This window comes from Diuraphis noxia, unplaced genomic scaffold, assembly GCF_037042655.1.
Source record: "Diuraphis noxia isolate RWA-SAM2 unplaced genomic scaffold, SU_Dnox_SAM2 contig0006, whole genome shotgun sequence".
NCBI classification, from domain to species: domain Eukaryota; kingdom Metazoa; phylum Arthropoda; class Insecta; order Hemiptera; family Aphididae; genus Diuraphis; species Diuraphis noxia.
In genome coordinates, this window is record NW_028301716.1 from 3,772,075 (window position 1) to 3,789,258 (window position 17,184).

The window sequence follows — 17,184 nt, forward strand, 5'->3', positions numbered from 1 at the left end:
ATTAAGTTTCGTCTCGGCGCTCGGACCTCTCACTCGCACGCGTTGGTTGAATGCGGAGTGCGAGAGAGACAGAGCTAAAAACTGTAGTTTTGTGGGTCTTTTCTTTCGTTCCGTCGTACGGCGAGATGCGGCCGGCCAAACTTCCCCTTCCAACGCCGTAGCAACCGCCACGCGCAGTACCGCCAAATACTATAGATAAGAATACGGGACAGCTCGATAAGAAATCGCGACACATTTTGTCCCCCCAAAAACGTATAGGTTGCCTATCTAAAACATTTTACGGCGTTGAATCAAATACTATAGAGTATAGACCATAGAGAAAAGACATTAAGTTGGTACCTAATTTTTTTTTATGATTCAAACATGTATAAAAACTAAAAATAGATTATCGACCAATACCAAAGTTGTTAAAGTTATTAATAAATACTATATATATGTGTCTGTATTATGTTTTTATAATATAAGATATTTTTGAACAATGATAACAATGATTTGTTTAAATGCCAAATATATGCTTCTTGTTCTTTATACAATCATATTTCATGACTTTATGTTTATTTGTGTATTTCCTTATATAATATGCCTTCTCACGTAACTTGTTCATACTGGAACTGCAATAAAAGCAGTAAAAAAAATCCCGAATTAACGTTCCATAAATTTCCAGCAAATGAAAAATTGTAAGTATTGTAGTAAAAAAAAATTTACAAATCAATTCTACCTATTTCTAACATAGAAGTGTTAAAATATAATATTTAAAAAAGAGGGTATGTGGATGTTATTCTATTGTACAGAAGGTTAAAAGTGGGTAACTAAATAGATGGTATTAAATATGAAATCAATAATTCATACCTTAAACCAAAAAATCTGAAAAATATTTAAGCACAGTTTTATTTTGTAGACATTTTAAGTTCAAAGTTGAACAAAACTAGATCCCCTAAATTTATTTAAACATGTATTTTTAAAAATGTTGACTATATAGCTGTAAATTATGGATTAATCGATGTAAGAACCAAACTGTAATTAATTTTATTTTAATTAATTAACTGTAAGTAAACATTTGGATTACAAAAAATCCAAAAAAATTATAGAATTTGCTCAGAACACTTTAAAAGAGAAGACTATATTATTTGGACAGATACTAAGAGGTAAAGTAGTTATTTATATATAATATTTAAAAAATATAGCATTATAGCATATTATACAAAATATATGTCTCCATGGTTAAGTATTTTAAATACTAACATATTGCTTGTTATTACATGTTTTGTAGGTACATTTCCTTTTTATATTTTCACATAATTACAACACTATAACTAATATAGAAATATATACATAACCCATCATTTTATAAATAATATTTTATATTTAGATGTACCTAGGTACATTTAAATTTAAAATTCAAACCACAATAACCTTATATTTAGTGTTCTTAAAACCAAGCAAAATATTTAAGTATTCAAAATAATATAAAATAAACAATTGATATTAAATTCAATGTATTTAATGATATATTTCCAAACATAATTTATACACATTCTATATATTTTTATTTTCCTAAGTACAATTTATATACTATAGAGTTAAGAACCAATCTAAGCAAGTTCTTTCTTTTAAACAATATGTACTTAAATACAATTGAAAAAAAAAATGGGACTGTTCCTAATCTTGAATTAGAGTAAAAACTTATCTACTTCCAGAATATTACACAAAGACTCATTACCAGCTAATGAGGTATCAGACCAAATGGAAACCAGAAAACCTGGTTGGAGTCCAATTAAGTCGAAAATCTACAGTGGTACCTACATTTATAATACATATAATACAAAGAAAATATTTTTTGTAATCTGATATATTTACCACAATTAGTGTATCTGTTTATTCCTTCTAGATTTAAGTTACGCCTCAGAAACATCATCTGTACATAATTCTGAAAATGGTCAAACCTCTATAGTTTTGAACTTAGAATCTGGACCATAAGAAAATAAAATGGATGAATCACTTACATCACTCCCATCGTTTGATACCAGTATTTGAAACAATTGTAATCTACAAAGAATAAATTTTACATGATTATTAATTTTGACTTCTAGGTCAGTGTTTTAAGATTCCAGTGCACAAACATTCAAAGACCAAAAAGTTGTTTAAAATACCACATACCTTAGTATTTGGTGACATGGACTGTAACTATTTATAATTACAATAACAATAATTTTACCAAATACTAACTATAGTATTTGATTTTACACTTTAAAGAATTTGTAATATATTTTTTAGGTCAACCATTAATGAAGGATCACAGTTTGGAATCATGTAAGAATAAAACAGACATTTTGAAGACAACTATTAGAGCCTATCAAAAAAAAGTTTCAACTAAAAACTCACAATTGTTGAAACTAAAAAAAATGTATAAAGATAAATTGAAAAAACTGAGAAGTTACGAACTCGCATATTCTTCTATCCAGAATAATATTTTATTTAAAATACAAATAAGATTAAATAGATTTAAAAAACTAGGACGACGATATAAAGATAATGAAAAATGCTTTGCTTTGGCCTTATATTATAATTCACCAAAAGCCTACAATTTCATGAGCAAATATTTATGTTTACCTTCAGTTAGAAGTTTTAGAAGATGGTTGCAGATGTTAGATGTTTCTTGTGGTATTAACAACAATATTCTACAAATATTAGAAAAGAAATTTGAGTCTCAGCCAAAATCCGAAAAAGTCATCTCAATTGTTTTTGATGAAATGTCGTTAAAACAATTAGTGTCATACAACTCACAGAACTATAGTGTGTCTATATGGGTTTGAAGACTATGGTCCAGAAATTGATTTAAAAATGACTAAAAAATGTAATCAAGCACTAGTATTTATGATAAAAGGCATTAAATCTTCTTGGAAGCAAGTCATTGGATATTACTTTTCATGTGGAGCTACTTCAGGAATGCAACTAAAATCAGTGCTAATGAATGCTATATTTAAACTAAAATCCATTGGATTGATTCCTAAAATTGTGGTTTGTGATCAAGGTACTAATAATCAACAACTTCGTAAAATCTTGAATGTGACAAGCGAATTTCCTTTTATAACTCATAATGAAGATAACATTTATTTTATGTATGACACACCACACCTACTAAAATCAGTTCGAAACAATTTAAAAAAATATAATTTGATTTATGAAAACAAGTGTTACTCCTGGGATGATATTGTACAATTTTACAATTTAGACAAAAACAAATCTCCAAGACTTGCTCCTAAAATTAAGGATATCCATATACAATTGCCACCATTTTCACCCATGCGAGTATGTCTGGCCTCTCAAATTTTAAGTCACTCAGTTAGTTCAGGGATGATGACATTAATTGCCCATAATATGCTACCTTCTAAAGCCATTAATACTGCAAACTTTATTCAACTTATGGATAACTTATTTGATACATTTAACTCTATTTCTTTCAAAGAATCAAAGATATACAGAAAACCATTAACTGAAAACTCTAGTCATTGGCAACTTTTGAATGAAGCTTGCGAAGTATTGACAAAAATACATGTACAAAATAGAACGGGTAAGCAACCACCATGTATCACAGGTTGGATTGCAAACATATCATGTTTGAGATATTTATTTGAAGATTTGAAATTGAATTTTGATTTTGAGTTTCTTCTTAGTCGCAATTTAACCCAAGATTGTATTGAAAGTTGGTTTTCAGTAGTTCGAGCTAAGGGAGGAAATAATACAACTCCTGACTCTACAAAATTCTTCTCAGCAGTACGCATTTGTATGGCAAATCAGTTATTAGATCCATCAAAAGAAGCAAACTGTGAAATAGATAGCAATACGTTTTTAACTAAATGTGATGAATTACTTAAACATAAACCAAAACTTCACCTTAAGTTACAACACTTGAAAATTTCTCCAAAATGGAACCCTGAAGACGATGATATTCTTAGTGATATGAACAAAACATTCATCACACAAAATATCCACGAAGAAAATGCTGTAGCATATGTTGCTGGGTGGAGTGTTTCAAAATTGAATCACAATGAATGTCTTCAAAAGCTTGCAACCAAGGAACCAGAAGTGAATTTGGCATATATTCATATTTCAATGAAACAGTATGAAGGTGCTAAATTGTTGTATCCACTTCAACCAACACTAGTTTATGTCCAAAAAGTTATCTGCCTTTTTAACAATAATATTTACAAATTAATTTCAAGTAGTAGGGTAAATATAAAATTGAGAATGATCAATTTAATAAATAAATTTTTGTTTAAGACACTGGACATATGTTTAGAATGTCAATATTTGTTAGTCGATAAAATTTTAAATGTCACTATTAACTCTTTCATTAAAAAAGAAAATAATTATTACAAAGATGTTAAAAACAAAAAATTAAAAAAAATAGTACATATGTAAATAATAATATTTCTATTTATATAATTTTCCTTTTAAGTTAAAAAACTATTATCAATTTATAGCAAACTTATTATGTTTATTATATTATTTTTTTTTTTATAATTACCTACTAATTTTTCTTCGACATTAAGTTTCCAGTAGAAATACTACAACAGATAATATTAAATATTAATTTGTAGTTTGTATTATATGTTCATGGTTGGTACCATCAAACTAAAAATTAAAATATAACAGTTTTTCTTTATCATAGGTTGACTACGCCCAAGGAGTTTTCATATAGGCAACCACCACGATTTTAGGGGGATATGTCGCAAGTATTATAACACTGACTGTCACGTATTCTTATCTATAGTATTTGGTACCGCTACCGTACCGCGAACCTCATACACAACAACAGCTATTCACTCTGCGAACGCCGCGGAACATTCAACATACTACCGTGGTCTCGTCGTCTCCTGCATTGTACATTATTTTACGCGGTTTATTGTTATACAAAACAACAGCTACGTGCGGTGCAACTCCTTATGTTATAGGGAGCTATTATATGTACCTATTATAACTATTGACGCGGTCCCGCGTAATAGCCGTTTGAATTCAAACGGCCTGTGCGCGGAAATCCGCGCCGTCTATTCTCTCTGTCAACCGCCAATCGACGGCGGTCGACACCGACACGCGATAAGCGCGCCTGGAGATGTCGACCGCCGGTACCGCGAACCGTGTTGTAGCAAGTCAGTTCTACGACCGCGCTAAGAGTGACACGCACACCACGCACCAACCGTCCTCGCCGTGTCGCACGCTCCTCACCAAAACCACACATTGTGTTTTTTTTTCGTTATTTCGAATTTAATCTCTGCTTGTCGTAATAGTTTCTGTTTTGTAAAAAAAGAATAATACAACGCAACCAATTTACGACCAATACAACGTGTGTTTAATTTTTTTTTTTGTTAACACCATCACGCTCACCTTTGTGGGATCCGTCCAGGACCGCCACACTATTTTAATACTATAACCCAGATAGCAATAGTTTATCTGACAGTTATCTAAGCAATATTGTAATTTTAATTTACATATATGTTTGATATCTGAAATAGCTCTATAGAAAATTTTTAATTATCTATAGAATATCCAATAGATTTCTTATGAACCAAAAATCAATATCTAAAATATATCAAATAGGTGATATCTAATTAATATGTTATTAATGATTTAATAATATCTCATGGATATCTCAATATTACATATGTTTAAATATCTAAACAATATACCGTGTTGGTTATTTATAGTATATAAAAAATAATTAGTAATTTTCATATTATTATTATTAAATATTAATTTGTTTATATACATCATAATATTTAGGTATAGTGATGACATTATAAATAGAATGATAAAATGCAATAAAGTTTATTAATTTCATTTTAATTGATATTCTTCTTTTTATTATTATTGTTATAATATTTCATTTACAATTAATAAGAATATTATATTATTAAAAAATTTAAATATTATTCATTTTCTTTTTTGGATAATCTTCCTTTTGCTCCAGTTAACCATTTGCTAATCGCTGTTATGATTTCATCATTGGAATGACTCTTGAATTTTGATTTTAATACTGCTTCTATAAACATATAACAATTCTTAACTTAATTTAATACATTGAAATATAAACATTATTAAAATAGACATTTTCTCACTGTTATTAATAAGAAATTAATAAATATAATATAAATATATAGGAACCTATTTATTTGTTATTTAGTAGAGGTATTAGGTTCTGATGCACTTTTTAAATTAATCAGGAAAAAATTAGATTAAAAGTTAATAAATATTTAGTTGAAATTATATTAGAGAATAAACATATTGTGTTTGCATTATTATAAAAAGAAGGAATGAATATTGTGGTATATATTAGTTAAATAAACGTTTTATATATAGGTAACTATTACTAGGTAATAGGTATTATTATTTCAGTTATATACAGATTGAAAACTTAAGAAAACAAAAAAAAAATAGTAGGTTTAGTTATATACATTATTACGTTATTTAGTATTTACATAAAATAGTTTATAATTTTATAATAATTTAATAAAAGTAAATATAATATTGATTTAATTCAGCCAAAAGAAAAATATACAATAATTAATAATTATAAATTTACCTATATTATCTCTATCATCATTAATTTTTTTTTGTCTAACATTTAGCTATCATAAGTAACAGTAGTTAAAATTTTAATCTTACAAAAAACACCATAAAAGATAATATTTCCACATACCTAATTAAAATAATTAAGAATAATATAATTTTACTAAAATTGTTTAACTTGATGATTAATATTTTAATCAGTATTGTCATGTTATACCTGAATGAATGAACAAAATATATTATCTTAACTTTTTTTGAAAAATTTGTTGTACTGACTGAAATATTAAGAAAAAGTTATTCTTTATGTTTTTAACTACTAGGACATGTTTAATATACATATTATTATAATTATTTTTCTAATCAAGATGTAATATAAATTAATATATTCACACCAATTCAGAGTTAACATAATACAAAAATTTACAAATATTAAACTTACCAATTATTACTTTATTTATAGCCAATAAAGAAAAATTGTCCTTCTTTCTTAAGCCATAATATGTAAATTGAAGTAAAATAGTGTCATCAAAAACTTTTTTTAACATCTTATATATCAAATTTTGTAGCGACTTCCCTCCAATCCTTGCGAGTTCACTTACCTATAAGTAATAACAAATAAAATAAACAAATAAAAATAAACAATAATTTATAAATAAAACCTTACAACTTGTTTTCGAAAATTGGAATCGCTTTTAATTTTGTTTTCCATATCATTAAGACCCTCTTGGTCAGATATTGGCCAACTAGAAATAAAATAATCGATCTCATGTGCCCATGAATCATCTTCTTGAGTTGAAGTTCTGTTTTGGATATCACTAACCATCTTAATAATTTCTTGTTGAGTGTCAGAAATATTAGAAATTTCAACTTTTAAAGAAGCCAAATATTTCAAAATGAGTTTCTGAAAATCTGTAAAATCACTATTTAAACATAAGTGCCTAGAATAATTCAAAACTACAATGATATTATAGTTTTAAAGATACTAAATTTAATAAGTAATACCTACCTAATTATAATATTATTAATATAGGTAGATATAATAAGTATACTAAATTATAGAATTATAGTAAGTATAAAAAATATTTTGCTTACTCAAATGTTGTTCATTGTCGTTTATTAAAGGAGATATACTTGGTGTATTTGTTGCATCATTGGTTAAGCATGAAACTTGAGCATTTTGAATATTTGTATGGTAACTTGTTGAAGGGGCACTATCATTTTCTGTATCTTTAAGTGCATAGGAAGACAAAGAATTAACTTAAAAATCATATAGATAAGGTAGGTATAGATTATTATTAGTTTTATTATAATAGAATAAATATCTTAAATTTGTATACTTTCATGAAAAACAATTCTGTTTGCTGTAGCATGTTTTTTGGAAATAGGCGTAATATTCATATTCAATGTTGGACTTTTTTTATACTCATCTAATAAAAAAATACGTAACTGGAAATATTAACGCGATACTTAAGTTTCAATAAATAATATATTTATATACATACCAAGATGCTTGTTTAAAACTGCAGTTGATTTAGCTGCAACGAAAATAGTATCATCATTTTGCTCATCATTTTCAGATTCTAAATATACATTTTTTCAACATAAATTTTAGGGACATAACTTAAGTCTTATTCTTACTCTTACCATAATTAAGTATACTTTTTTTGAAACATTCAGCTGTAGCTGTAGGTAATTCATAATTTTTGTCAGTATCACTATCATCAAATAAAGCTGAAAAACAATCAAATGTACACATTATTATATTATAATGTATTAATTAAAATAGACTTACATTTTTCTGAGCTTTCGTCAGAATCATTAGACAACTTATTATTTGTGATGTCTATGTCTACTTTTTTCAGTGCATCATCGTTTTTTACTTTCTTGAAATCTATGCAAACAAATAAACATGTATGAAGAAAGAACACAGCACAATGTGTCATTATAGATTTAAAACTATAAAGGAATGTGATTATAAGCACCCACAATATATTAAAATTAATTTGGTGTTTGAAGAACTTAAATTTGAAGAAAATTATATTTAATTGAATATTAATCAGGTGTTAATATGGTATGAAAAACAATAGTAATAGCTAGGTAGTACACTGAATAATATAATATATTACTTTAGATATACTAATATATGTTAATATTATTAAGATTGTGATTAAGTTATTTTAGGTTTATTTTTCACTTTCTCTTGACTGTAATTGTTGATTTGTGGTTAAATTGTGACTAATTGAACATTAAGCTAAAAATTAAATTTTTAAACTGAAAATAATAACTAATTTTGAATAAAAGTGGCTTATTCACTTTATTATAGATAGTTTTAAATTTAAGGTATTGTTACTTTTAGTTAAACACAGATCATCTTTAAAAACTAAAAGAATCTCCATGAGAGGTAAAGTAAAATGTTTTTTACTTTGTTGTTTAGATGAATTGTTTGATAAACTAAAAACTTTTCTTTTTTTTTCACATATATGGTTATCTGATTTTGTTTTTTTATCTTCTACATCTGACAAATCTGAAGTATACATAGCTAGTTTCACTTTTTTTACAGCGTTGGCTAATGAACCTTAAATGTTTAAACATACAATAATTAGAACTATATAGGTAATATTTACAAGTTTTTTGAGTTTAAAAAGATGAATTATACAAATAGAATAAAATTGATGAATTGTAGACTTGAAGGCCAATGTAAATTTATTATATAGATAAAATAAAATAAGTTAAAATATTCAAAATTCAGAACAATAAAAGGATACATATAAAATACTTACCAATATTATTAGCCAGTACTCGGCAGCTGAAATAAGAAAAATCGAATGCATTTGGCTTCGCTCTATTATTTCTTAATCTGTCAGCACTTGAGTCATTGTTTGGCCAGGCAAATTTAGATTTATCTTTATTCAACCAATATGTTGGAATAGGTTCAACAGAGTTATCGGCATCAAAATGAACAATTGACCACATGTTTTATGCTGTGAAGCGGGTAGAAGCAGTTTATAATTAAAATAAATTATTTTATTGTTATAATTATTTAATGTTATCATTACAATTATTATTAGTGCACTAACTGTTGAAGTGTAATAATGTAAAAAGAACAATATAAAATATAATAATAGGTATTTAGGTAGGTATTTAAAAATTTTAGGATAAGAAATTGAAATCATTCCCTCCTTATTTAGGCGTTCCTGAAAAAAAAAAACTGGTAGCCATCTATTTAAAAATCGTATGTAAAGCATTGCAGGTACCTATATTAAAATAGATAATAAGGATTTTTTTTATAAAATATGTACATATTATAGGCTAAACTATATTGATAGGAGGTATATAAAATTAAAATTAGTTTTATCATTAAGAATTGTCAAAATATAACTAAGTTTTTTTTAAATTAAAATTATAAGTAAAACTTAATTACCTATTAAAATGAATAATTGGATAAGCTATCATGCAATTTAAATCATGAGCTTTTAAAATCATATATTTGGTAATCACATCATCAATATTCCAAACACTAAGTTGTTTGGAAAAATTATTTACTTTAAAAATTCCTAATTTTTCACTCTTTAAAGGTTTAGTAAAAAAGCTTTCCATTCTTTCAATTTTCTTACCTAATAAAACTTGTTTTTTTAGCTCCTGGCAATAGCATACATTAACAACTTTAACAATACATAAAGTTCCGTTTAATTTTAAACCAACATAAGAGTCAGCATTAGAGTCCACATTAATTTTAATTTTGTCTAACACAACAATTTTATATTGAGGAGAAGAAGTATGTGTGTTTAAGGGCCCTTCATTATGCAACTTTTTAAATTGGACTGTTTCTTTTATATTTGCAGAAGAGTCTGTGGGTGGAATATATTTAGAACGCTCTTCATACCTTCTAACAACTTGCTGAAGAGGCTTGTCACTTTTACGAACCATTTTTTTTAAATGGCTCATGTAATTTTCGAATTTAAAACAACTAATATTATCCAGCATACCATAATTCTGATAATCATCATACAAATGAATTAACCCATGGATATTATGTGATATAAAATGATCACCGTATAATATTCCGAAATTTTTGACAAAGTCAAACATAAATGACTTAGCATATGTGGCTAGGTGATTGTAATTTGGACTTAGAAATATTGTCATGGCTACATTTAGAAATAAAAAATTTTGGAATATTTGCTTTGACACGATAGAATGAATAATAACAGGACCAACATATAATAAAAAAAGCCTAAATTCAGTGGCCTTCCACCTTGGAAGTTCATCTAATGATCTTGGTTTTCTCACAAGGTCAAGAGGAATATCATTTTTTAATGACAAGAGACGTTCAGACATTTTTTTAATTAATCCAGGACTTAATTTCTGTTTATTTGCATCTCCTCGGCCAATATTATCACCTTTCCATAACATAAGCATTTTTTTCATTGTACCAAGGCATACAGCATGCATGTAGTCCAAAGAAAATTGTTGGACAACATCAATACCAGGAATATTTAATATTTCTGTTATATTACCATCAGTGCTATGATATTGTCTTTGAACTTTATTCACAAAATCTACATGAGTTCTTTTTGAGCATTTTAAGTCAGGAAAGCAAACCCGTCGTAATACATATTTTCCCTGCACTGTACATCTGGTACATGAGAAAAATCCTGTATGAGATTTTGTTTTCAATAAAAACGCCTTTGCTGGTGCATCACAACAAAAACTGTCAATGCTAACTTTTTTATGAACTGTTTTCAAAGTGTTCTCAATAATAATGTCTACATAAATTCCATTGATTATTAAGCTACTAATTTCATCAACAAAATCTTTAATGAATAAATTGCCATCAACTGGTTTATTGTACCCCCAATATATTCCAATGAGAAATACAGTTTCAATATTTTGTCGTATGTAACCTAGTATAGGCCAAAAACAACTACCAGAGCTTTTTGTTAATGGCAAACCATCAACTCCTATGACTAATTTAATGGTTTCATAAGAAAAATGTTTGTCTATATATTTGTTAATGCTACTAGCTACTCCAAAATGATAGTAAATACCAGGTGCAACGGGTTTTACTTGAATAGGTTTATCATACAAAACTCCAGAATGTATTTTATAAAATGTTCTACTTGTTGAGGGAAAATCTTCAAAACATTTATGAGATTTTAAAACTTTTAACAAATTATCCAATGCATTATTAGGTATATTGTGATTAGTTGCCCATTCAATTAAATCATTTGTGATTCGCTTTGGAGTACTTTCATCATTAATTGCGAGCACACTATTATCATCACTTTCCTCGGAACTTTCAACTTCACTATGTGACTTTATTTCACATTCTAAACCAACACAGCCATCATCATTAAAGCATTGATCAAAACTATTACCAACAGATGAACTAGTAGAGGTTTTAAATAAAACAGTATTAACCTCTTTTTTATTTAGCTCAGATGAAACTAGAGATGAAATAGTATTGTTAATATTATTATTTGGTGATATGTCTAAATAAGTATCAACAGATAAATGTTCAATAAAATTATTTGCTTCTAACAATCGTCTGCGTTTGGCAGACTTACTTAAGCCTTTTTTACGAAACATACTTAATAGTTGGGTGTTATGCAACTAAAACTTAATAACTAATAATAATATAATACCAGACTATTATATTTTATAATATTGTAAATAAGATACTCAACTATTGTTAAAATATATCAAAATTATAAAAAAAATGAAAGTTAAAAGCAATGACTAATATAATATAGGTACCTACAACCTATTTAAAGCTATAATAGCTATGAACATTAAATAATATATTATAAGTGTAATACCTGCACCAATATAGAAATACCTAATATTATACTTACATTTTGTTCAACACTTTGAAACTTGAAATCACAGCAACACAGCATAAAATCAACAACGTCTGAGTGTGCGACTTGGTTCAATAAACTAAGGAATAGCTCTAGGAATAGCACAAGCACAATGCACAAGACAATTTCAGTGTTCACACTTCGCACCAACGTCCAGCCGTTTTGGCGGAAAAAATAATTAACTGTAGACTGTAGTGAGGTTATAACTTTTAAATTATAATATTGTGGCGTAATACAAAAACGAGGTTTTCATTGTTCACTGTATACAGGCGACTGATAAAGTGATAACGAGGAGTGAATTAAGATATATATATATATCAAGCGACATCACCGTTGATCGACGTTGCGGCGAGCGCTAATACGCACGCTCCATGGTGGTGGGTTTCTGTGATGGTTTCGCAAAATAAAGCGCGCGTTTTGAAATATTAGATATTGATACAATTTCCTAATTACCAGCTAATACAAATGAATTAGAAATTAGAATGATGATACTAGAAACAATAAATGTTCTTATTACCCATATTAATACCATGGTATTAGACTAAAATTATTAGTTACTAGTTTATAATGTCTATACTCTGTTGGCTATCCAAGTATCCAACCATAGTGAACCATAACGTAACACCATCCATTAAAAGTTAAAATGAGTAGTTGCATTTAAAAGTAACAGAAATATTCAACAAAATTAGAATATAGTATAGGATGATTAATAATAATATATTAATATATCATAATAAGGTAGATATATTTTGAACAATACGTTCCAACATTTAATTAGATCTAAATCTTAATGGAGGTATTAAAACTTAACACAAGTATTCAAATAAATTTTATAATTAAAACAATTGAAGAAAGGTTTAAACATATTATATTATGTGTATAACTTCTCAATACAAAACAAATACTGAAATTATTAGTTTTAAAGTTTTTTTTAAAGAAGTATCGTATGTAATCAAACATTTAATTTGAATATGTATATTTTTATATTAATTAATATTTACAAGATCTTAACGTTTTATTAGAATATACTTTTGAATTATTATATTATAAGCTTATTATACACATTCAATGTTGATATTGATATTGATAGATCAATTGTAATTATAGTTACATTTTAAAATCATATAAGCCCTTATAAGTTATAATAATTATATCTATTTTACCTATTTCCATAGATATATTATAATCCCATAACTTATAGAACTTATAGTTATTCAAATTTTGATTTATATACATAAAAATTCCCACAATAATTATTTACTAAATAATTAGAAGTGAAAAGGGGAGGGACTATATTAGAAAAATAACAGAAGTTCTTTTAGGATCTTCCTTATAAGTAAAACAAAAAATCTATAATAAAGTATTTAAAAATTCCAAAAATTAAAACTTGCATTACTATAAAATATAAATGCATGCATAATATTATAGTATAATATGCATAATTTAGTAATACAAAACATATTAGGATATGATCATGCCTAAAAGATCTGCCTGAAACATCTTGTCTATATAATAAATTGAAGTACCTATATAATAATTATTAAATATTAATAAAATAATAAAATTCAAGAAGTACCAATATAAATAATAATATATTATATAATACCAATATTATATAATATTATATAATAATATATATAATTATATCAATATTGAATATAATTATTATTATATTATATTATTATAATATATTCAAGATAAGCTTTTTTAGATAGGGGAGACCGGGTACAAATGTAACACGGGTCAATTGTAACATTGTTGATTTTCTCTTCTAGGTTCGATTTAAAAATATGGCGAAAATACGATAGTTGTCCCACTATAATAGCAACTAGTTCCCCTTTATCAATACGCCGATATCATATTGTCCTTATCAGAAAAATAATAAAATACGTTTATCAAATCAGATTGTAAATAAAATATTTTGTGGTATTTTATTATTTAAACGTTGTTATTTATTTATAATTTTTAGTTACTGTTATATTTATATATGGAAAGAAGTGTTCTTTAACTTGATTGTCTTGTCTGGTCTGTGCGTAGTAAGTATTTATTTTTATATTTACTTTCTTACATAAATGTTGATTGGGGACAATTGTAACAGTTAAACGGGGACAAATGTAACATTTTATTATTGTTTATTAAATTTATATTTGTAAGAATAAGTTATTCATTATTCTTTGTTATAGGTAATAGCCATGCCACGAATAAGACAAAGAACAACAAATAGAGGCACTGATAGTGAAACCTTAAAGAGAGCTGCAGAAATCTGTATAAACGAAAATAAATCTGAAAGATCAGTTGCAAATCAATTTGAAATTTGTCATGTAAGTTTAAATCGCTACATAAAAAAATTGAAAGCTCACCGTGATTCTGGTGGTCCTCTACCTGAATGTGGTTATCACCCTCACACCCGAGTATTTAACAATTTACAAGAGGTCATGTTAACAAATTATCTAAAAAATTGTGCTGACATGTACTTTGGTTTGAGCACCAAAGATGTGAAAAAACTCGCTTATGAATTTGCATTAAAATTAGATTTAAAAATACCACCTAGTTGGACCAAACATGAATTTGCAGGTGATGATTGGTTTTCTAGTTTTTTAAAACGCAACAATACATTATCCATAAGAAAACCAGAGGCTACAAGTTTAGCTAGGGCAATGAACTTCAACCCAGTAAATGTTAAAAAATTTATGGATAAATATGATTCAGTTCTTATCAAATATAAGTTGGAAGCACATCAGATATATAACTTAGATGAAACTGGGATAACTACTGTGCAAAACCCTGGTAAAATAGTAGCACAAAAAGGAAAAAAACAAGTAGGAGCAATAACATCATCCGAACGTGGAACATTGGTTACAATGTGCTTAGCAGTAAGTGCTCTAGGCAATACTATACCACCTATGTTTATTTTTCCGAGAGTGAATTATAAACATCATTTTATTAGAGGAGGACCACCAGGGTGTATAGGCACATCAAATAAATCAGGGTGGATGCAAGGAGACCAATTCTTAGAATTTATGCAACATTTTGTCAACCATGTAAGACCCACACCAGAAAAAAAGGTGCTGATACTTCTAGATAACCACGAATCACATTTATATCTACCAGTAATTGATTATTGTAGAGAAAATGGTATTGTGTTGCTTTCATTCCCCCCTCACTGCTCCCACAAACTTCAACCTTTAGACAGGTCAGTGTTTGGTCCATTCAAAAAATTAATTAACCAAGAAATGGATTCTTGGATGAAGAGCAACCCTGGGAAAAGATTTACTATATATGATTTACCCTCTGTTACTACTAATGCCCTTGTAAACGCAGCTACACCAAAAAATATTATTAATGGTTTTTCTGTGTCTGGTGTATGGCCATTCAATAGAAATGTGTTTAATGACGATGAATATGCGCCATCAACTGTTACAAACATTGTTTTAAATAGTACAGATAATATGCAACCTAATGAAACACCTATTAACACAGAAACAGTTATAACAAACATAATAACTGAAACATTAAGTCAAGAACCAATAACTATATCACCTGAAAGTATTAGACCTTATCCTAAATCTCAATTAGCACAAAAAATGGCAAGAAAGGGTGGGAGAAAAAAAGGAACAACTAAAATACTAACAGACACACCAGAAAAAAATGAAATTGAACAAAATGCTAACAAAAAAAATAAAATTGCTAAACGCAAACTATTGTATACAGAGGCTAGAAAAATTAAACAAACATCCAAAGCCACAAAAAAAAAGAAAAATAAGATAGTTGATGAAAGTGATGAAGATGATGATGCTTTTTGTATGATTTGCTCAGAACTCTATTCAAAAAGTAAAAGTGGAGAGTCATGGATTCAATGTCATAAGTGCAAACTTTGGTCTCACGAAGCTTGTACTAAAAATGACTTTACTGTATTTTATATTTGTGATAATTGTGAGGCTGATGATATTTAACTATTAATGTTGTAACATTGAGACTGATATTGTTTTAATTAGTTATTTTAAGAGTTATAATATTTCATTATTTTAATTTTATTACTAAAGTATGTTTTACTACTATTTTTAAATTTTTATATTTAGTTATAAAGGCTCAAACTATAAAAATGTTATAACTTGTTGTTTATTATTATATAAGGTATGTTCTACCACTGTTTTTTAATATTAATATTTAGTTATAAAGGCTCAAACTATAAAAATGTTATAACTTGTTGTTTATTATTATATTAGGTATGTTCTACCACTGTTTTTTAATATTAATATTTAGTTATAAAGGCTCAAACTATAAAAATGTTATAATTTGTTGTTTATTATTATATTAGGTATGTTCTACCACTGTTTTTTAAATATTTATATTTAGTTATAAAGGCTTAAACTATTAAAAAACTAATTTTGATTAATATATTATGTATGTGTTAATTGTGTTACATTTGTCCCCTACTACTGTTACATTTGACCCAGAACCGGGTACAATTGTTACATCTTTTTTTTTTTTTTAGATCAGATTTTACAGATTCACTTATGGAAGTTAATGTTCAATTTACACATATTTCTTAAGATTACAAGTTACTGAATCATTTTAGTGCAAAATCAATGCTAGAAAGTTTAAATTTTCCTATAAATAAATAATAGTATGGGAAATGTTACAATTGTACCCGGTCTCCGGGGAGACCGGGTACAAATGTAACACGGGTCAATTGTAACATTGTTGATTTTCTCTTCTAGGTTCGATTTAAAAATATGGCGAAAATACGATAGTT

The 17,184-nt window shown here is 27.2% G+C and overlaps 4 protein-coding genes across 4 annotated transcripts in view; 1 reads left to right on the forward strand and 3 right to left on the reverse strand.

The window, feature by feature from the left end:
- LOC149054653 (uncharacterized) overlaps positions 1–17,184 on the reverse strand; it is a 93,914-nt gene that overhangs the window by 59,240 nt on the left and 17,490 nt on the right. The window lies entirely within an intron of this gene.
- On the reverse strand, positions 5,859–13,098 carry LOC149054662 (uncharacterized). The gene is made up of 11 exons (XM_089230220.1): positions 12,423–13,098; positions 9,348–9,548; positions 8,990–9,142; positions 8,360–8,458; positions 8,212–8,298; positions 8,070–8,147; positions 7,905–7,994; positions 7,660–7,794; positions 7,227–7,476; positions 7,007–7,161; positions 5,859–6,040 (listed from the first exon to the last, which is right to left on the reverse strand). Exons 2-11 carry the CDS (start codon positions 9,538–9,540, stop codon positions 5,928–5,930), a joined length of 1,353 nt encoding a protein of 450 aa, XP_089086346.1. The 5' UTR covers positions 9,541–9,548; positions 12,423–13,098; the 3' UTR covers positions 5,859–5,927.
- LOC149054663 (uncharacterized) lies at positions 9,985–12,429 on the reverse strand. The gene has a single exon (XM_089230021.1). The coding sequence runs from the start codon at positions 12,154–12,156 to the stop codon at positions 9,985–9,987; it is 2,172 nt and encodes a 723-aa protein (XP_089086147.1). The 5' UTR covers positions 12,157–12,429.
- Positions 14,309–17,025, forward strand: LOC107172793 (uncharacterized). Its single transcript, XM_089230219.1, has 2 exons — positions 14,309–14,464; positions 14,612–17,025. Exon 2 carries the CDS (start codon positions 14,621–14,623, stop codon positions 16,379–16,381), a length of 1,761 nt encoding a protein of 586 aa, XP_089086345.1. The 5' UTR covers positions 14,309–14,464; positions 14,612–14,620; the 3' UTR covers positions 16,382–17,025.